Below are 22,077 nucleotides of genomic sequence, written 5' to 3'. Positions count from 1 at the left end.
TAAAAAGTAACTATATAATCATGCTATTCCCCAAGGAAAGGAGAAAGAGGAAAATCACTATTCCCTTAACTTAAATGTTTGGTATAAGCTATTACTGGCTTTCCCAGAGTGACCACTAATTCTCTAGTCAAAAGAGCCACAAGCACCAACAAGTCATTGCATGATGCTTCTCCCATCATCTGGATTTACTTTCCCCTATTATACAATTTGCTTCTTTAATCAGATACAAAGGAAAGGTGCTCATGTTCTCTTCCTAGATTACCATGTTTCTTTGGGAGATCCACGGTGAATTTGTGCAGAACTTCTCTTGTATTTCCTTGGAGTGTGCCAAAAAGTGCACCACTACCATCTATTACAATGAAGCCAAACTTGCTATCATCTGAAAGTAGTGCTGTAAGAGCCTGAAAAGCAAACACAGGTACCACACAATAAACCTCAAAGCTTTGCTAAAGTCAAGACAAAAATCCAAAAGGACATATACAAGCCCTCTCCACTCACTTGTATGAGTACTACAGAAAAACCATTTCATGGAGTAATTTATAGACTTCAGCTATAAATATGTAACTCACATGGACAAATTTGAACCAGATTCAGGAGAAAACCAACAATATCAATGTGAAGCCTTTTTACAAAGCTGACCTAGGCACAGGAATGCAAAACTAATACAGAGTTACAGGGCTCAAATTCTCCTAGGTCCTTGATTTTAGACTGATGATGGTCTAGGGAACATAACATTCAAAGTCTAACCTCCAAAAGTTGACTTTCTGTTACCATTAATAACCCCAGCATTAATAGGCGGTATTCACTATGGCAAATAAGAGTATCTTGTAAATCAACTCTAGAGTAGTACTCACTGAGTACAAAACCCAGAAACAGTCTATAAAAAGATCTAATTTTTAAATGTTTCATTTAACTATGTCTTGAGTATCATTAATGATATCAGGATCTAAAACTCAATTTTATATTGAAGGTACTACAGGTAATAATTCTGAATTTTTATGGGGGAAAATCCTCCTTCTGGGTTAGCATTATATCACTGTATTTCTGCCTCCTGAAAGAGAAAATATTTAAATAGTCCTGGGACCCATATAGATGGGCAAGACTTTCCATGATGGAGTTTAAATTCTATAGACTTGGTGGATGACTAATTACTAGGTGGCAGCCTCTTTAGCACTAATTATTACCCAAACCATTTAACTGAGGAAGAAAATACCTCCTTCAGGAATTGACTGGAAAGCAGATTAATCACTAAGAATCACCCTTTTACCAAAGCACGCCCGGTAATTAGCATTAAGACATGAATATTGGGCTTCCCTGGTGGCGCAGTGGTTAAGAATCTGCCTGCCAATGCAGAGGAACACAGATTCGAGCCCTGGTCTGGGAAGATCCCACATGCTGCGGAGCAACTAAGTCCGTGTGCCACAACTACTGAGCTTGTGAGCCACAACTACTGAGCCCATGTGCCACAACTACTTAAGCCTGCGCACCTAGAGCCCGTGCTCCACAAGAGAAGCCACTGCAATGAGAAGCTCACACACCATGACGAAGAGTAGCCCCCGCTCGCTGCAACTAGAGAAAGCCCGTGCACAACAGTGAAGACCCAACACAGCCAAAAATAAATAAATTTATAAAACAAAACAAAAAAAAATTAAATAAAACAAAGTGTTGGCGGATATTAAAAAAAAAAGACATGAATATTGCCCACGTTAAAAATTTTGCCTTATCCCAATAACCTCTGATACGCAGCTTGATTAATTTAGGTTTTTAACAAGCCTGCTCATCAGGGAATAGACTTATCCCTCGTAAGAATGTATAAATATCCCGATTAAACACGACATAAGTTGTATTGTTCAGTATGCCACATTCGTATGTAGTTATTGACATACACGTTAAAGCCAAGATAAAGCTAGCACAATGAAATGGTGTCTTGGAAGAGGAGTTAAGGTTTAGAAAAACCAATGAAGCTAACTTAGTAAGTAAGCTAAAACTAGGTAACATGAGTACCAGGTACTATTTAAATGAACAAGATTTAAAATCTGCTTTCATCAAACCAGACAACAGTTAAGTTGGAGAGGGTGGCAAAGAGCTTCTCCAATAAAGCTTTTGCCAGAAGGAGGCTGTGTTAGCCAAGAGAAAATCAGTCTCCACCATCTATGCAACCGCTCAAGATCTGACTGGAACTGAACTTCCTGTCAAGTTAGCAAAATCATCCATTGTAAACTGTGTCGACAAATGTCAATTCTAATTCCACTGTAGAGGTTTTCCCCTAGGTCGATGAAAGGCAAGAGACTGAACTAGGAGCCAGCTGTGAATTCCTGATTGTTCTACTGTTGACTGATTTAGGTCACTCTAATGAGTTTTCCTTTCCACCCTTAATGTTCATCATATTATGGCAGCTCTGTCACTCAAAAGTTTTATAGGGGGCGGGGGAAGCTCTTATGGACCTGCTAATAAAGATTTTACAATCTGTGAGCTGAAAACTAAGCGAGAAATGTAGAGAAGTATCATGGATACATAGGGAGACATGGAGATCAGGTAACCAATTATTTCTTTGCTTCTAATTAGTTCTTCAAACCCAGCTTAGCACTTTCCTCAAACATGCTGAATGATCATATCATTCAGTGCCATAATAATTAAAAAAAAATAAAAGCCAGCCTTGTAAAATGGCACAATTAAAACAGACTGGCAATTCCTGAAATGGTTAAACAGTTACCATATGACCCAGAAATTTCACTCCTAGGTATATACCTGCCCCCAATGAAAACATATGGACATACAAAAACTTGTATGTTCAAAGCAGTATTATTCATAACAAACAGTGGAAACAACATATTCATCAAATGATGTTAAATAAGTAAAATGTGGCAAATATTATTTGGTAATAAAAAGGAATGAAGCAAAATACATGCCACAACATGGATGAACCTTGAAAACATGCTAAGTGAAAGAAGCTAGGCACAAAAGGCCACCCATTCTATCATTCCATTTATATTGAAATGCCCAGCACAAGCAAATCCACAGAGAGAAAATAGATTAGGGGTAGCCTAGAGCTGAGAGATCTTGGGGTGTGGGGGTAGGGAGGGAGGACTGGGAATGACTGCTAATGGGTATGGGGTTTCTTTCCGGGTAATGAAAATATTCGATGAACTTCTTACCTCTGTATGGAATTTGTTGTCACACAAATACAATGAAGTATTAATTGGTTTGAAAGGTTCAAAGTCAATGTTGACTTTCTTTTCTTTTCCTTCTTCTGTTACAATTGTACCACAGTAAACAACCAGGCCATTTGGAGGTACTGCAAAGAACACAAACAATTTCTCTACTTACATCCACAGCTAATTTTCCTCAATTAATAGAAAATGTTCCCACAGCCTGTTGTTCCTGCCCCTCATAATTTAAATAAAGTGGAAATATCTGTAAATCTCTCAGGCAGATTTTTCTCCCTAATTGTGAAACTTGAGATGTTTTAAAAAGGAGGATTTATTATTTTAAGTACAGTGAATACTACTTAACTTTCAAAAAATAACTTAGGGGGAAAAAAAAAGACCAAAGGGACAATGCTTATGGCTGGGTGAAGAAAACACTAGTGACCGAAAGCATCATGGCAGGATCAAAGTGGAAAATACAACCAAGACAAAGTAGAGGAGGTAAATGATCAAGCTCCAGATTACCTTTGTTATAAAGTTTGAGTCTTTGTTGTACAGATGTAATGGCTCCCAGGACTGAAAGGCGGTTTACTCGTGACTTAATGTTAGATGCAGTTCCAAACTCATCTGCTAACATTTTTGCCACTCGTGAAATCTGGTCTTTGGGAGGAATGATCAATGATATCATGCTTGTGCCATTGCTGTCGAAGAAAGTATAGCATTAGAGGTTTAAGTACCATATAAGTAAAGAGTTACCATTAATAAAGGGAGTTAAAAGTGAGACGCCCCTAAAATAGTAGAAATAAATCACTCTCAAGGTGACCATGAAGGTAGGGGCTACACCACTGTAATCAAAGTATACCCAGAGCTAGGAATTGTGTTCAGAATACGGTAGGTGCTCCAAAAACAAACATATATAGAATAATGGAACAGAATCGAGAGCCCAGAAATAAACCCACACACACCTACAGTCAATCTTTGACAAAGAGGCAAGAATATACAACAGAGAAAAGACAGTCTCTTCAGCAAGTGGTGCTGGGAAAGCTGGGCAGCCGCCTGTAAATCAATGAAGTTAGAACACCCCCTCACACCATACACAAAAATAAACTCAAGATGCTTAAAGACTTAAATACAAGACATGACACCATAGAGCTCCTAGAAGAGAACATAAGACAAAACATTTTCAGACATAAATCATACCAGTGTTTTCTTAGGTCAGTCTCCCAAGGCAATAGAAATAAAAGCAAAAATAAACAAATGGGACCTAATCAAACTTGTAAACTTTTGCACAGCAAAGAAACCATAAAGAAAACAAAGAGACAACCTACTGAATGCAAGAAAATATTTGCAAATGATGAGACTGACAAGGGCTTAATTTCCAAAGTATACAAACAGCTCATACAACTCAATAACAAAAAACAAACAACCCAATCAAAAAATGGGCAGAAGACCTAAATAGACATTTCATGAAAAGATGCTCAACATTGCTAATTATCAGAGAAATGCACATCAAAACTACAATGAGGTATCACCTCACAACAGTAAGAATGGCTATCATCAAAAAGTTTACAAATAACAAATGGTAGAAAGGGTGTAGAGAAAAGGGAACCCTCCCTACACTGTTGGTGGGAATGTAAAATGGTGCAGCCACTATGGAAAACAGTATGGAGGTTCCTTAAAAAACTAAAAATATAACTACCATATGATCCAGCAATCCCACTCCTGGGCACATACCCAGAGAAAACTTGAAAATTTGAAACGATACATGCACCCCAATGTTCACAGCAGCACTATTTACAATAACCAAGACATGGAAGCAACCTAAATGTCCATCGAGAGATGAATGGATGAAGATGTGGTAAACACACACACACATGAATACTACTCAGCCATAAAAAAGAAAAATAATGCTATCTGCAGCAAAATGGATGGACCTAGAGACTATCATACTAAGTGAAATCAGAGACAAATACCATATGATATCACTTACATGTGGAATCTAAAAATATGACACAAATGAACTTATTTACAAAACAGAAACAGACTCACAGACGTAGAAAACAAACTTATGGTTACCAAAGGAGAAAGCGGGTGGGGGAGGGATAAATTAGGAGTTTGGGATTAGCAAATACAAACTAATATATATATATAAAATAAACAACAAGGTCCCATTGTATAGCACAGGCAACTATATTCAATATCCTGTAATAAACCATAATGGAAATGAATATGAAAAATATGTATTATAACTGAATCACTCTGCTGTACACCAGTTTGATTTACAATCAACTATACTTCAATTAAAAAAAAGAATATGGTAGGTGCTCAAATATTTGAATGAATATTAGTTATGTAATATGTAAAGAAGTAAGGCACTTTAAGGGGTTCTTGGGAAACACCTCATTCCCCAAGGAATGAAGAGAGAAGCTTTGATAAGGGTGTGACAACAGGCTGGAGTTTGACCTTGAGTCTATGGCAGAGGCTTGGAATCTGGTGGTTCTTCAGAGGATGATGCCATCATAGGATGGTGCAACAAATCTTTCCAAAGTCTAGATGAAATACCAATTTAATATCCTGGTCCCTCCCTTTAAAATTTCTGGTGGTCCAGTGGTAAAGAATCCGCCTTCCAGTGCAGGGAACGTGGGTTCGATCCCTGGTCGGGGAACTAAGACCCACATGCTGCGGGGCAACTAAGCTGTGCACCACAACTACTGAGCTCGGGCGCCTCAACGAAAGAGCTGGCGTGCCGCAAAACTACAGAGCCCACGCGGCACTAGAGAAAGAAAAAAAAATCCACACACCACAACAAGAGAGAAGCCCGTGCGCCAGAAGGAAGAGCCCACACCACAAAGATCCCGCATGCCACAACTAAGACCCTACGCAGCCAAAAAAATAAATATTAAAAATAAATAAATAAAATTCCAGGCTCACCACGAAAATTTATAATCACTAATTTAGCACCCTAAGTATCCTTATAATGGGAAACAAGAGCCTTGTATTCACAGTGTCACACCCACATACATACACCTCTCTCTCTAAATAAATGTATCTCTAAATATATTTTACATATTAATCACTTTTGAGTTTGATTAAAAAGAGGAATGCACTGAATGTCTGATCAACTCTGGGTACTCAAGCAAATTCAAGTTTCTACAACTAAAAACCAGGACTAAACCCTGACCTATGGAGGACACCCCCAAGGCCTTGTCACATGGGAGGTCCCTTATGAGCAGCCACCAGCCTCACTCTTACCTTAATACTGATGCCAGCAACATATCTTTTTTACCTGGGCATTCTCAAGATACTTACTAGCACCACCAGTTAAGAAATACCTCATTTCAATATTCCTAGTTCTCCTTGAAGCAAACATAAAACTACATATCGGGCTTCCCTGGTGGCACAGTGGTTAAAAATCCGCCTGCCAATGCAGGGGACACGGGTTGAGCCTTTGTCTGGCAAGATCCCTCATGCCATGGAGCAACTAAGCCCGTGAGCCACAACTACTGAGCCCACGTGCCTAGAGCCCGTGCTCCACAACGAGAACCCACCACAATGAGAAGCCGGCACACCGTAAAGAAGAGGAGCGCCCGCTCACCACAGCTACAGAAAGCCCACGCGCAGCAACGAAGACCCAATGCAGCCAAAAATAAATCAATTAAAACAATCCTATGATAAACCATAATGAAGAGTATAAAAAAAAGAATGTATATATGTATAACTGATCACTTTGCTGTAAAGCAGAGATTAACAGAACACTGTAAATCAACTATACTTCAATAAAAATAAGTAAATAAACAAATTGAGACAATTTATATTTTGAAGGCAAAAGCTGATTTGATACGAGCCAAAGCATATTAAGTAATGTGATTATCATTTTACAGACTGTTTCTACATGATACTTAATGAGTCTGTAGGAAACTTACTTCCTGAGACTCTTATAGATCATGCCCCTAAAGGCTATGACAAGTTTAATCATTACAAGTATTAGTGTCATAATGAAATGGGTGGGGGCTTTCTTTAGATAAACTGGGAAGACTGACAGAAACACCTAAATTTTCCCCTAATCACCGAGTGTGTAATCTCACATATCCAGTGTCTGGTGGAAGTTGGCAAGAAAAAGAAATTAGAAAGATGGGTACAGTGTTAAGTCAAATGGGCTTATGTGCCAAGTGGCGTAAGAAAGAAGGGAAGAGGCAGTGAGGGGAACAACATCAAAAAGTAGAGAAAACCCCTAATATTAGCTTTATAACTATAGTTGTTTAAAATCTGGAAGTGTCTGGAAACTACCTTTCTAGAGTAAAATTAACTTCACAAATGTGCACCTTGGTACCAGCATTGGAAAGGTACCTCACTTACACAAGACCCTGCCCTTTGAAAGTTTTCTCCTAGTGGTAAATTCCACAAGTCCCTTAGTCAGACAAGTTTTCTTTATAGAAGGAGACAAGCTGGCTATCAAGCTCTTCCACTATCAAAATGGTTGCTCTCAGATTGTCAGCTAATGTTCCGTCTCCAAAACCGGCACTGTTTCTGTTGGGGTATCTACTCCAAATCTAGAAGGTTGGTTCACAACCTTTGTGATACTTCCCCCAATGAACTACAAGTCGATTAACAATACATGGTAAAGTATGGTGTGTGCTCTGCTGCCACCCCTTGGATAGCAGAGCAAATATTCTAGCCAAACCAGAGAATCAAACAAATTTATGATAAGCAGCTTTAGTTGTTACCACAAACACAAGGAAAATGATCATTAAAAAAAGCTGCTTCCAAGATACACTTCATACAAGATAAAGCATATCCACACACCACACCTGACCCATAGTTATTTCTTCACCTATATAAATGTATATCTAGTTCCATTATTTAAATCACCTAAAACTTCAAATACAGTACTGACAAACCAGACTGATTCGGAACAATCCCTTGCTCATGCACACACACATTTACACTAAGTCAGATGTATCGCTCTCAGACAATTCTACCTGTGGCCGTGTTCCAGTTTCTGAATTAGACAGAAAAAGAATTCTCAAATGAAACAAACTGGTATCTTCTATTACAAAAAAAGAAAAATGATCTTTACAGTCAGTGAGTATGCTCTGGGTCCTATTTTTCAGCTATCAAATGTAACAAACTGCTTTACTTCCAATATTTATCTTGCTAGGTTCCTGAAGAGGAATTTCCAAAAAACTTTTTGATAATTCCGTCTGGAGTTCTGCCAAATCTTATAGGCCAAAGAGGAAAATAGGAGTTTGCTTTATCTAGGAGGGGCTGGAAAAATTGGGCAAGTAAATTTAACTTTAAACTTGTTCTAGATTGTAGGTGCCACCTGTATATTATGAAAATACACAAGACAGGGAAAAAAGAAGACAGGTTAAATTGCAATATGGGCTTCACTGGCTTGTATTTGTTTTCAGATGAACAATTCTCAAAAGAGCGTATTTCTCTACCCTGGGGCTTTTGGAATCTTTAGGGACCAAGGGAGTTAGTTACTTCTCAAAAGAAGGGCTCAGTTTTAAAAAGCTCATGTGCTCTGATTTACAGAATAGTTTCCTAGGAGATGGAACGAGCAAAGAGGCAGTAAGTAGGAAACGTAATGAGAAGGGGCTCCAAGGATAGCAGGGGTGAAGGCTCAGAGCTCAGGAAGCTAATGTGCACCAAACCCCAAAGGATGTAAAGTTTGAGGCTAAAAAGGATGTTGGGATAAATTAACTAAGTGAACCCAAAATGCCTAAAGGAAATCCCTAAAGCAAGATAATCAGGTGGAGGACAAAGCAATGACCTTAAGATAAGCTTAAGATAAGCTATTTACTTTCCACTGCAGATAGGTTAAGAAGATAAGCATCCATTAAGCAACTTCACTGTATAGCACCAGAGTTGGGCAACTTGCACTCACATCCATTTAACATCCTAGAGAGGACAAAGTGGTAGAGATACCTAAGAACAGAATCTTGTTATAGGATTCCACTTAAAAAAAATGGTTTGGAAGTATAGCTTGCCAAAAAATTTTGTTTGGTAGATTTCTACCAAGTTGCTAAATCTGAAACACTACTTGAAAGTTAGTCTTGGCTTCTTACTCATTTTGAATTTTGACTAATGTTTAAAAAAATTACCTTTCACTAGTTTCCCCTTGTGCCTCTCCCTACCCAGTCTGGGGGAAACCTTATGTTTTTGAATTCATCTGACACCTGACTGGGGATGAGGAAACAAGGATTATTTAAATGGATGGCTTTTACTTTAGAAATTTAAAGGCCACATTATAATCTCTGATGTTTTGTATGTTGGGTTTGATACAGAAAATTAAAGTTTTTCCAGGAATTTCCTGGCAGTCCAGTGGCTAGGACTCTGCATTTCCACTGCAGGGACCATGGGTTCTATCCCTGGTCAGGGAACTAAGATCCTGCACGCTGCACCATGTGACCAAAAATAAATAAATAAATAAAAATTTTTAAAATGAAAAAAAAGGGAGGCTTCTGGTTTTAAAAAATAAAGGAAAAAAAAAAAAGTTTTTCCAGGAAAGCTTCCAAACAAAATAAATAGTCCTCCCCACCCACCCCACCCCCCCAAGCCAATCTAAGTTGCTAGACCAGTTTGTGTAAACACCAAAATAAAACCAAGGAAGCTGAGTATTTCATTTTAAAGTAGAGCAAACAGTCCTAAGGGGAGAATGAGAAATAAAGCTCTCACTAAGGAGCTGCTGGCAGTGTATGCAAACTATGCCTTTGATTTTAATAGTTTTCATCCACTCCTCTGCTTTGTCACCATGTCCCTTTCCCAAAGTCAAAAGGCTCTCATTCAAGAGCCAGTGAATTATGAGGTATACAGCAATGATTCACATGCAGGTTGTAAAAACTGAGCAAAATAAGACACAACATACAATGTGCCATGTAAGGCCTCAAGGGCCTCTGTTCTCAGATCCCTTCTTGTTTCTCATCATTTTAGGGGCACTTTCCCTTTTCAAAGAAGAGTTCAGCAGTGCTTCCACCCAGAAGACTAACTTCTGAGAAACAAAACAGCTGGGAGACAGAAGGAAGTAGCTGTAAGTAGACTAAATACGGACAGTAAATAATACTAGACAAAACTCAGGAAGGAAGGGAATTAAATAGCTGACAGCTTTCTGTTCCCTCATTCTCAAAGGTGACCATTGAAAGGAATGTTTCTCTCCCTAGAGTAGTACCACCAGTTACTTACCTAATCCAAGGTTTCATGACCCCTAAACACTATGGACAGGGAAACTTAAGGTTCAGATTGTCAGGACTGAAAGGTCTCTAAAGAAGAAAACACAAGGTAAGCAGAGCAAAGCCTGGGCTGTGGGGTATATGTTTATGTAACTTTACGGCTCTCAGGGTTCCAGCCTCAGGATTCAAGAAGCCTGCTGATGCAGATGGTCATAAGAGTGACAAACAAAAAGAAAAATCTAGGTACTCTTTGACCTGTAAAGATCTCACCAGTGCTCATCATTAACAATGCTCAAGAACACTTTAGAAAGGTAGGTAGGAAGAAAATGTGGTACCCACAAGCTTGTCCACTGCCCAATTTGCATGAGAGCCACAGAACCCTTGGAGAGCTTTCTTAAAAAGCAAAACAAAAATGCTCCGGTACAAAAAGATCTCCCCTTCCTCTATATTCTGACTCAATAGCTCATGAACAGGGAGAGTGAGGGTGATAGTGATTATGGGTTAAGAGAGTCTCAGTTCTCAAATGGATTGATTTAAACAGAATCAGGTAGATTTTAATGCACAACTAGGGTTAAGAATCACCGTGTCTGGGTTGCTTTGTATGCCTTTAAGCAGACCTCTTAGCCAGCTCAAGTCGTGGAGATTCCATGACCTCACCCCTACCTAAAGAGAAACTCAGAGCCCAAGTGCTGCAAGTAAGCTGCTGTCATTTACCCTAGCAGTAACACAACTCCAGTGAATTGTGATGGCTCAGATGTGCCCAACTTTTTCCAGCCAGAACCCTATCATCAAATCCCTGCCATCCATCTTATCACCCCTACATAATAGAACTACCTTCAGGTTAGGGCAGGAGCATTTTAGAGACTGCCTACTATACGGTCTAGTTGGGACTTAAGAGTATATGCCCCCCAGGAAGCTTTCATCTCGATGTTTGTCTAGGATATGCCTAGGATATGGATGGCCAAGGTTCCCCCTATCCCCTTTTCAAGCTCACAAACCTCAACTTAAATCTCAGACACAGTGTTTCTGGGATTCACTAAGCTAGCTACATTATATGGATCACCAGCTGAAAATCGATCAGTTCCTCTCCAATTACTACTCCTTTTGTCATTTTATTCACCATGGTTTTATATGGGTTTAATATGGGAACGTAGTAGGAGGGTGGTTATGAGCACAGGTTTCCAAATCTGACAGATTTGGGTTCATGTCCTGTCCTATCAGCACAACCTAGGGCAAATTACACATAAATCCATTTGGGACTCAGTTTCTCCTTACTTCACAAGGTCATGAGGATTCTATAAGAGAATATATGTCAACTGCCTAGCATGGAAGCAGATAGATTGCTAAATGGTAACTAGATGGAACTTGATAGCTTCTTGTGCCCTACCCCCCTGCCCTTAATAGTAAAAACCAGAATTAAGGGCACAGCACAGCTGGGCGGGGCGGGGTGTGGTGAGGTGGGGAGCAACACTGTTAGGTGGTGCTGTAGTCTTCTTTGAATCTGAGTTAAGTCCAAAGAGGGAGATAATAGTTGACTTTGTGGTAGGTGGTAATCACTTTTATTGGGTTACAGGACCTGTCAAATCTACCAACAGAACAAAAGAACCAAACCAAAACAGTTCAAAACAATATGGTCAGAACACTAAAGCTGTTTTGTAATTTATCACAAGGGAGAAATAAAGAAATTCATTTCCCTCTAAAACTTTAAATAGCTTAAGTGGCTTCATCTTACAGCTGTGGCATGGGTTAAATATTCTGATATAATTCAGAGACAGTCACTTCTATCTGGTTATCAGTCACTTCAAAGATCTGACCTGTTTTCTCTTCCACCAAGTAACAGTGAAACAACACTTACTTATTGAAAGCAGAACTCATTTCAGGACATAGTGGATGCTCAAACATTTGAGAATGAATAAATGGTTAATTGCTAACATAAAAAATAGGGTCTTCTCTATATAGTCTCTTCTAAGCGGACGCCAGAGATTTATTTTAAACTACTAAATAAAATACCAATTAAAAGTTTGATAGTCTTTGGAGAGGAACTAACATGTGCCTAGAAATGACTAGTTGTCCCTGCTTTAGCTTCACTAAAATGCTCACACCATCCCATCAGTCTTTTAACACAACAAAACTAACACTTTCAGAATGCCTTCTTTTGCCACCTTTAATTGGTTCATCCTCACCTTGATGCCTGCCCCCCACATTACCTATGATGCAGGTAGGAGGTCGATGGGGCTGCTTTTTATAAAGAGCTTGCAGAATACCAAACTAAGGGAGGATTCTGTTACTGTTGAAAGAGGCTAGACAAAGTTACTAGAAATTGGTTTTGTGCAACTGACCTCAGGGTTAGATGCCATTACCAGATGGGACAAGTACAAATATCTGAACATGCTGAGACATTAAAGCAGTCTCTATCCTAGAGGATACAGTAACTCAAGATGTCCCAATATTTTACAGAAAGTAAAGTTTACAGAAGGTTCATTTTATCCTCAAAGCACTAGGATTGCTGTCCTCCAAAACAAAAATGTATATATCTGGTGGAGTATTTTTTCTACAATTACAGGAATTTACTTTGTCATAAAAAGAAAACTAAAAACAAACAAATCGACCTAGCGGAATATTCCACCAGGGAGCAGCAGAAGCTGGAAAATTTCTCTAGCATTCTCACATCAGTGCAAAGCCAGGAGATATCAATCACAACCAACATTAGGGACTTACTAACAACCAGTGTTCTACACAGGACTGTATAAATGAGAAAGTCCACTTCTTATCTTTTCTGGCCACTACGCCAAGTACTTTTCAAATAAAAGAAAAGCCACAGCCTTCCTGTTAATCTTCTTTCTAATACACAAATGAGCTTCTGGGGAAGGATTTAAAACTTAAGTTTTTTCCCTCACCAATGAGGCTCATTAAAAACAAACATGTTCAGTACCCAAATTCTTCCTAGGGTAGATTTGCAAACAGCATGCCTCTTCCCTTTTATCTTTGCTCCTCGGTCTCCACAGATCTGCTCCCTCTAGTAAATTGCAGATCTCCCTGGACAAGAATCCTCCTTTCAGAAGAGAATAGATGTTTCTATTCAGCAAAAGAAATACTAATCAAAGAGCAAGGCAGTGTGGTACAATAGTTAGGATCAGAGGCTCTGGAATCAGGAAAGTGGGAACAGAATCTAGCACTGCCCCGTACTAGACTGTGGTATTAGGCAACCTACTTAATCTCTCTGTACTTCAAATTTCTTCATCCATGAAATAGCAGTAATAGCTTTTCTCACAGAGCTGTTGTGAGGAGCCAAAATGTATGCTATTCAACCCATCTTCAGAAAACTAGTTTCATTATTTGATTAACCCTGTCTTTCCCGAGGAGCCTTCTTTCTTAAGTAGAGTCATAAAGGCCAGAAGATGCCAGAGAATGGGATAGCCAAATAGGAAGAAAACTTTTTTTCTTCTTCAGTAAAAAGCTAAAAATATTCAGAGGTATTAAGGAATTAATGTTTGGGGATCAGTACATTTTCCGTACTTGCACCCTAAAGTTTATTTACACTGAAAGGCAAACTGGTGTTGGGACTGTCAAACTCTGTCAAGCCAACTTTACCAACAAGGCACATATATGCAAATACTCTGCACTATTTCAATACCCCGACAGCTCACCAACCATCGACCAACACAAAGCTTTTGAATCTAATTTTAGGCTAACTGGCTTTTAATCAAGAATGAATTTCAATGACCATTTCAAAGTCTCAGTTCAGTTACAGCTCCACTACATCAGTGTATCAAAGATACTGTATCAACCAAATAATACCAATGCCCACAGTTACATTCTTTCAAACACTTGACTTGCCTAGGAAATCTGCTCAAGTAGTTAAACAATCTCTCCGTTTTTGACAATGCCCAATGCCTCATTCAAGACCCAAATCATTTGCTTACACTACATCTCCTTCAACATGTACCAGGTTATTCTGGGGCCAGAAATGGTTCATAGTATCACTCCAAAGTTGTGTGTCAGACCATTCTCATGGTATTACACACTGCTCCCCTAAATGTATAAATGTCCAACCTACAGCAGATGTTTGATGAAGCTTGTAAGCTGACTGGTTAATAGTAAAAAATACATTTGTGGGCTTTGTTTTTCATATACTTAGATGTGAGTTCGGGGGAAAATCTAATTTACAAGGCCACAGATATGGCAAGAAAAAGACAATCTTTTGTTTTGACTAGGATCATTCTTCTAAAGGAGACCTTAAAGGATAAAACAAAAATGTGAAAACAGAACAGTACAGGACCAGTACTCCCCAAGTTATCTGCATGACAAGAAGTTGTTGTCAGGCACCTGAAAATGTCAAGTCCTCTGAACTGGGTAGAAAAGATGGTGATGAGTAAAGACAAAGTATACACTGGATGAAAGCTACATGTCTAAAAATTGGTGTTAAAAAAGATATAAAACAACTTGGAGGTTAAAAAAAAGGACAAAGCGAACATGTAAATACTTTAAAGACACCTATTACATACAAATTAAGGAGATAAAAGAGAGACGGCTGGATTAAAGCACAGAAAGCTTGATCAATCTATCAACGTACAAGAATCAAGTGTTTTTATCTTTGTATCCACAAGAATAATAATGCAATTATGGCTCTTAATCAAACTCAGTTATGTTTAGAAGTGAGAAAAAGAGCAATCATTGTTTATCTCAATTCACTTACATTCAAAGAAAAAGATACCTGTTCAGAAAAAGAAAAAAAAAAAAGAGGAAATTTTCATTCCTGATAGGCAGTAAGCTAGGGTTCAAAGTATGTCCAGTGGCATAAGAGAAAGCTGTTATCAGAGGGAACTTCATCATGCTCTCTGAGGACAGCTGCCCCAAAGAGAAATCCCATAATTTCCAACTTGCTGGAAAGAAGAATCTTGAACCCCCTCTAAATCCTTTCTCCCCCGCCACTAAAAGAGCAGGCTGCTGAAGAATTAAGAGACAGCTATCAAATGTATTCTAGAAGAAGGTTCTATTCTGAGATCCCTGGAGAACAGGCTGGACTCAGAAAAAATTTCTGCTGCCCAAGTTCTCAGAGGGACAGTTCCAGCAATAGGTCTAGGGAAAAGAGGCAGATTTCTCCTTCTCTTTAAATAGGATCTAAAACCATTTAGCCCTGCTACAAAACCCACATTTTAAGTTTTCTCACAACCAAACATGTTCTGAAAGGTTTGCCACACTGAGCACACCCTCAACCCCAAGCTCAAAGAAAAAGGGCCCTCTGCTAAAGGGGTCCAACTGGTGTGGGGGGGGGGGACACTGGAGACCTACATTACATTCTGCCTTAAACGGTACTCTAATTAGGTACTCTTGCTTACCTAGGAATGTGTCCAGAGCAAGCCTTCCTTTCCTGGAAGGATAAGTGTATCTGCTGTTACAATGAGAAGTCTGTCAAGAGTTGAAATTCAAAGAAAGTAATTGTTCATTAGGTTCACAGTGCACAGAACACCATGCCAGAATACAGAGGCAGTTAGGACTAGATCCGAGTTAAGGCAGGCAGCCTATGACACTTGGAATGGACTGAGGAACACCACCACACCCTACTCTTATCTCCTCCTCTTCCCTTTACTACCTCTTTCTTGCTCTCTTCTCATGGCTCAGACCTGTTGGTGGCATCTGTATTTTGACCCCTTAGTGAGAAGCCACCAAGACCTCTGTAGTTATTTGTTCTACACTCATCTCTTCTCAGGAAATTAAAAATATTCTAATTCCTGACTTTTCTCTAGCGGGGTCTTTTACCTGTGTGTTAACAATCAGAGACAGGAGAGGCAGGGGAAGCCAGAACACAGGATGAAAAAAGCCTTTTAAGAGCCTGAATATTCTTGTATTAGTATGAAAAACTACCAAGTATCACTCTAGTTACAGCCGGCTCTTTAAGGATATAGAGAACAAAAGTAAAAATAAAAGTACCCGAAATTCATTGCTTTGAGAACTTCCAAGTGTTCTACTAATCAACAATTTTCACTTGGGAAAGGTACCCAAACACATTTTAGATACTTTAATTTATTCGAACCATATAAACAATCTGTATTATTTGTCTTTAAAAAACCTATTCAACGATTTCATAAAATTACTAACTTCTAATTCAATATAATGTAAGGAATTTTGTGGAGATTTTGGTCTTTGTCCCTGGCCTTTAGCAAAGCTCTTAAATTCCTCAGAATTTCCTGAGATGGGAGTTTATGTTATTCATATGGAGTGCCAATGAAGTGACTTAGGGTGGGGCCCCTAGGCAGACTTAGGATGGAGCTGGTCACCAGAAAGACCAAGTTTTCTGAGGGCTGAACTTTCTGCTCTATCCACAGACCTATGGGAAGGGGAAGCTGTAGAGTAAGCTCTATAAAAAAACCTCTTGAACAAGATTTAATGAACTTCTGGGTTGGTAAACCCAGGTGGCATACCCCAGTTTCACAAGGACAGAAGCTTCTGCACTCAGACCCTTCCAGACCTTGCCCCATGTACCACTTCATCTGGTGGTTCGTCTATACCCTTTATAATATCCTTTGTAATAAACCGGTTAACATAAATAGTTTCCCTGAGATCTTTGGGCCATTCTAACAAATTACTGAACCCAAGGAGGGAGTCATAGGAACCCCCAAATTATAGCCTGTCTGAGAAGTAGGGTAGGGTAGGACTTGCTTTGGCATCACAAGTGTGGGCAGTCTTGTGGGACTGACCCCGTTACCTAGTGGGATCCAACACTAACTCTGGGTAGTGTCAGAATCTAATTCAACTGTAGGAACGCTCAGTTGGTGTAGAGTGAGAATTGGAGAACTGCCTGGTGTGGGGCAAAAAACCACACATCTAGGATCAGAACTCCTCAGAGTAGAGGAAAAAGATAGTCCCCCCACCAGTTATATTTGGGGGCAGGAAAGACAGTCATGTAAAGCCAGGTAATTTATTTCCTTCAAAGTCAAGATATCTACAAGTTGTTTTTAACAAAAGCTTTAAAAATGCCCAAAGACTCAAATGAAGCTTAGAAACTGTGCTGATCTTCAAACATGGGTTATCTGACTGAGCCCTCATTATATGTGAAATAAGATTCCCTGCCGAAGATAAGTGAAAAAATATTCTAATACCCACAGACACAATTTAGCCCAAATGAACCTTGTCTGTTCCTTGGTTACATTCACCACTGTCCTTGGTAATAACAGGCTCTGGTTATGATTTTATTACCTGAAAACTATAAAGCTTCCAACACAATTTCTGTGGCTACCTCTTGCTGGCTCAGAAAACATTAGGAAAAAACAACCTAAATTTCCCAACTGCCTTTCTCCTACATATCTTCACCTGGTTTAGTTCCTTATTCAAAATACCCACAACCATGGTTTCCATCCACATTGTCCTAGTTCCAGTTGACTTATGTACACATTTATCCTCATTAAGCCAACTACAGAGAATACGCCAAGAGCAATCGTCAACCGGGAAGAGCTATCATTAACTTTAAGTGGGACTTATATATAGGAAAAGAATTAGCTGGTTATTTTACTAGCATAAACAGAAACCAACATTCTACCAGGCTTATATGAAGCTAAATATGTATGTTCCACCCAACTTAAATTCAAGTTATACGTGTAACACACTTTTTAACTCAGAAAATTAAGTATGACAAAAAGACTACAAAAAGACTCCTAGCAAGTTCCCCATTTTAGTCATTTTGGCCCCTATAAGTGGTCTTCCATAGCATAAAACAGTCTGTTATAGCTGTAGTGTAGTCTTGCATTTTTTTTTAAACATAAAATATATCCATTGGGCAGTACAGCACATTGGTTCAAATCCTGGGCATCTGCTACATTCCAGAAAGTAAGATATTTAACCTCACAGCCTTAGTCTGCCTTTCCCACCAAATGGTGGCAATACTTTTTGTGAGGGTTAAATGAAATAATGTATTGCTTAACACAATGTCTATAACATGCCTAGTGTGCAATAAATTATTGTGCTTAGAAACTTCACTCTGTTCAGATGTACTTAATCAGTGAGTCCATTTTACAGGTGGTTCCCCTTTAAAACTACATTACCTTGGGGGTCATATATCAAGATAATCACATATTGACTATCTCAATTTCAAAATTACTCTTATCCCAGCATACCTTAAGAGCCAGGGTTAAAAACAAACCAATCTGTGATTCTCATGCCCAGAATTGCTGGGGGGGGTATGTGTGTGTGTTGGGGGGTGGGGGGTGGAGAAGAAATCTTCATTTCCAAAGCCATTCTACTCATCTGCCACTAAGTGCTATCTAGTGTTAATAACCATGCTTGAACACAACCTGTTTTCTCCTGAAACCCACAACTTGCCCCTTAAACACCAGTACAGATAGATTTATTGTGCTATCCAGTTTGTGCTTAAAGTCCATCACGCTTCTCCTATTAGTATTTTACCATTAGGCAAAGAAGGAAAAACATTTCTCACTGTACACTATTATAATCTAATGAGCCTGACTAACACAACTCAACCATGATAATACAATCTTGCTATTCTCAAAAAGAAATTGGTATATACCAAGAACCATTTGAGTTAAACAGAAGAAACGTGTGACTCCCTTCCTGATACCTATAGATGGCCAAGATTTTACATTTTCATGGGATCAAGATGTAACCAAATCCTGAATAAAAGCAAAGTAGGCAAAGCAAGACACGATTATGAACCACACTGTTTAGAGGACAGTTTAATCTTGTATAAAAACTACTACTTAGAAAAAAAGTTCTGCAAAGAGAACCTCATTTTTAGCATGCTTTAAACTTTACTGGACTTTGCTAATCAAAGGACTAAAGTCTTTAAAAGCTTTAAAGAGGAGCTTAAAAGTTTCAAGTGGTTAGGTAACATAGATAGGAACAAATTTAAGAATGAGCTTCCTTCATCAAGCAGTAAAGGGAATGCTGTTATTAAGCACTGTTATCTTCAGTGTCACTTCACTTGGACAAGAAGCAAATTATAGTTTGAATTCATATTTTAGACTTCCTCAGAGTATGTAATGTATTCAAGTTCTAATGTGTGAACCTGCCTTCAAGTTAAAGTAACAAGAGGGACTTCCCTGGTGGTGCAGTGGTTAAGATTCCACGCTCCCAATACAGGGGGCTGGGGTTCAATCCCTGATCAGGGAACTAGATGCCACATGCATGCCACAACTAAGGAGCCCACGTGCCGCAACTAAGACTGAGCGCAACCAAATAAACGAAAAAAAAAGTTAAAGTAATAAGAGAACAAACCCAAGGGGTACATCCAGCTTTAAACAACAGTAACAACAGCAAACTGTAAAAGCCATACTCAAGTGAAGGATTCAAGTAACATAACAGCAGGTGCTAGTGAAACAAAAGAACCCGGCTAATTCCTGGTAGTGCATCATAATGGGTCATGACCTATATTGCTCCTCCTGTACAGTATTCTCACACTTGGGGAATAATTATTCATTCTACCATGTAGCAGAGAATCACCTGTGTTCAAATTCTGGTTAAGATTATTATCTAGGTCTGAATGTCGTATTAAATTCAAAGAAAAACAAACCTACTGAATGAAAAATATGCTGCTATCTTCAATTCATATCTTAGAAAGTGAGCAAAAGCCCCAGTAACTGAAGAGGACTAAACTTTCAGAAGTTTCACCCCAAACAGAACTGTCACTAATTACTAGGAACAAAACACAATGGCAGAGACTTCCCTGGTGGCACAGTGGTTAAGAATCCGCCTGCCACTGCAGGGGACACGGGTTCAAGTGCTGGTCCGGGAAGATCCCACATGCCACAGAGCAACTAAGCCTGTGCACCACAGCTACTGAGCCTGCGCTCTAGAGACCGAGAGCCACAACTACAGAGCCTGCGTGCTGCAACTACTGAAGTCCGCGCGCCTAGAGCCCGTGCTCCGCAACAAGAGAAGCCACTGCAGTGAGAAGCCTGTGCACCGCAATGAAGAGTAGCCCCAGCTCGCCACAACTAAAGAAAAGCCCACATGCAGTAACAAAGACCCAATGCAGCCAAAGATAAATAAATAAAAAATAAATAAATTTATAAACAAAACAACACAATGACAAAACTGTTAGCCCTGGGCCTTCAATGGAACTAAGCATACTTTATTTCATAAAGCAGTAACAACTATGAATTTGATGAATCCTATCCTTGCAAATCTACCAAGCAAGGACAAAACCTGTGCTGGAAACCAGAATGTCCAATTCCTGTACTGAAAATAACTTTTAACATGGCCCAGGACAAGCCACTCTGCTCTTCTAAGAATGCTGAAGACGTACAAATATGTCATGTTCCAAACACTTTTTCCCCCTACTTCCTGTAAGTAAAGAGTTTCTATGACTGGGAAAAAGAACAAAATAAAGTAATATAGTGAGAGAACGGATATACCTCTGACACACCTTCCCCCAAAGAACAACTTTTTTTTAATTAAAGAACATATAAAGTCAGTTTTAACCTAGTCTCCCCTTCCCAAAACGGACACACCTAATAGTTTCTTACCCAAATTTACAAAAAACCCTCAAAGCCCGCTTAATCCAGTTCTGAATTTCAACAAGCATTAATACTAATACATCAGCACCTCTACCCCAAGAGTTCCAGAGAGAGGCCAAAAGGGACCCTGTTGGTAGAGTTCACATGAACGGCCCCATAACTGGGATTTCTCCTGTATATACAGATACACACCTGTCAACCAAAACCTCCCCCACTCCCCGACCCCGCACACATTTTCAGTTTAGAGGTGGTTCCTGTAACAGCTAACACCAGGAAGCTACGGAGTAATTAAAGGACTTGGAGGAAGTCATACTGGGAGAGTTGTAAGACCCAGAGAAATCAGAGGAAGTCAGAAAGAGGTTGTCCCTGACAACCCCTCCTTCCCGCCCCATCCAAACTTCACCCACCCGGGTCTCAGAAGCCCGGGAGGGGGAGGCCATTTTAATGAAGCTTGGCTGAGAAAAGTGAAGGAAGGAGAAGAGAGGAAATCAGGGAAGGCGTTCGGAAAGCAAGGCTTGGCCCTTTCCCCCAGCAGCACCCGAGTTGGGTGGCAGCACCTGGAGCTCAAAACGGGAGGTTCTGGATTCAAGCGCCTGAAAGGGGTACAAAAGTAGCAGTAGCCTACCACGAGGGGGTCGAGGGGCCCGAGCCCCGGGAGCGGGACCCCTTAGCCCTAACAGGGTAAAGGGCCCCTTCTCGGACCAACCGCGCAGACCCTCGCCCCTAAGACTAGGGCTACTACCCAGAGGTCCAGAAGGCGGGAGTTGGCTAGTGCCCGGTTCTCCTCATCCGGCCATGCGGCGCGGGGGCGGCCATCCTGAGGGGTCCGGAAACCAAGAGGGCATGGGGGGGCCCAGACGCGGCGCTCACCCGCGGGCCGCCTCCAAGCTCTTAATGAGCTTTTTGATCTTCCATATCTCCACGTTCCTGTCGGCAGCACTGGGGTCGTCCGCCATCTTCTCGCCTCCTCCTCCCTAGAGCGGCCCGGCGGGGCCCGGAGACACCAAGACCACAGAGTTAGCGCCGCCGCTGGGGCAGAGCGGCCCCCTTCCTCGCCACCCCCGACAGTCCCTCCTCTTCCCGCCCCGCGCGGCCCGCCGCGGTGGTCACTGGCATTTCCCTTCCCCTGGTTTACCTAAGGGCCCAGTCCTGGGCGGCAGCGGCTGCTCCTCCCCGGCGGCGGCTCCGCGGCGGCGGCTCTGACGTAGGACACCGGCTCCCTCTTTCCAGGCAGCTGCATGTGTTGCAATCCGCTCACATGGGGCCTGTGACATCACTTCCTCCGCCAGG

General features: G+C 40.4%; 1 protein-coding gene and 1 long non-coding RNA gene across 2 annotated transcripts in view; one reads left to right on the top strand and one right to left on the bottom strand.

Annotated features, from left to right (window-relative positions):
• LOC117197556 (uncharacterized) overlaps positions 1-22,077 on the top strand; it is a 90,755-nt gene that overhangs the window by 16,586 nt on the left and 52,092 nt on the right. The window contains exon 3 of the long non-coding RNA XR_007476517.1: positions 10,083-10,179. This is a non-coding gene — a long non-coding RNA (uncharacterized LOC117197556). The remainder of the gene's footprint in view (positions 1-10,082; positions 10,180-22,077) is intronic.
• The window catches only part of ETF1 (eukaryotic translation termination factor 1), a 27,993-nt gene extending 5,916 nt beyond the window's left edge, over positions 1-22,077 (bottom strand). Inside the window, exons 1-5 of the mRNA XM_004282062.4 lie at positions 21,923-22,077; positions 21,658-21,761; positions 3,672-3,847; positions 3,156-3,295; positions 263-401 (exon numbers count right to left, since the gene is read on the bottom strand). Of these exons, the coding sequence (XP_004282110.1) occupies positions 263-401; positions 3,156-3,295; positions 3,672-3,847; positions 21,658-21,743 (541 nt within the window). The 5' untranslated portion in view covers positions 21,744-21,761; positions 21,923-22,077. The remainder of the gene's footprint in view (positions 1-262; positions 402-3,155; positions 3,296-3,671; positions 3,848-21,657; positions 21,762-21,922) is intronic.

This window comes from Orcinus orca, chromosome 3 (genome assembly GCF_937001465.1).
Source record: "Orcinus orca chromosome 3, mOrcOrc1.1, whole genome shotgun sequence".
Classification (NCBI taxonomy): domain Eukaryota; kingdom Metazoa; phylum Chordata; class Mammalia; order Artiodactyla; family Delphinidae; genus Orcinus; species Orcinus orca.
This window is presented reverse-complemented; position numbering and strand designations above follow the sequence as displayed.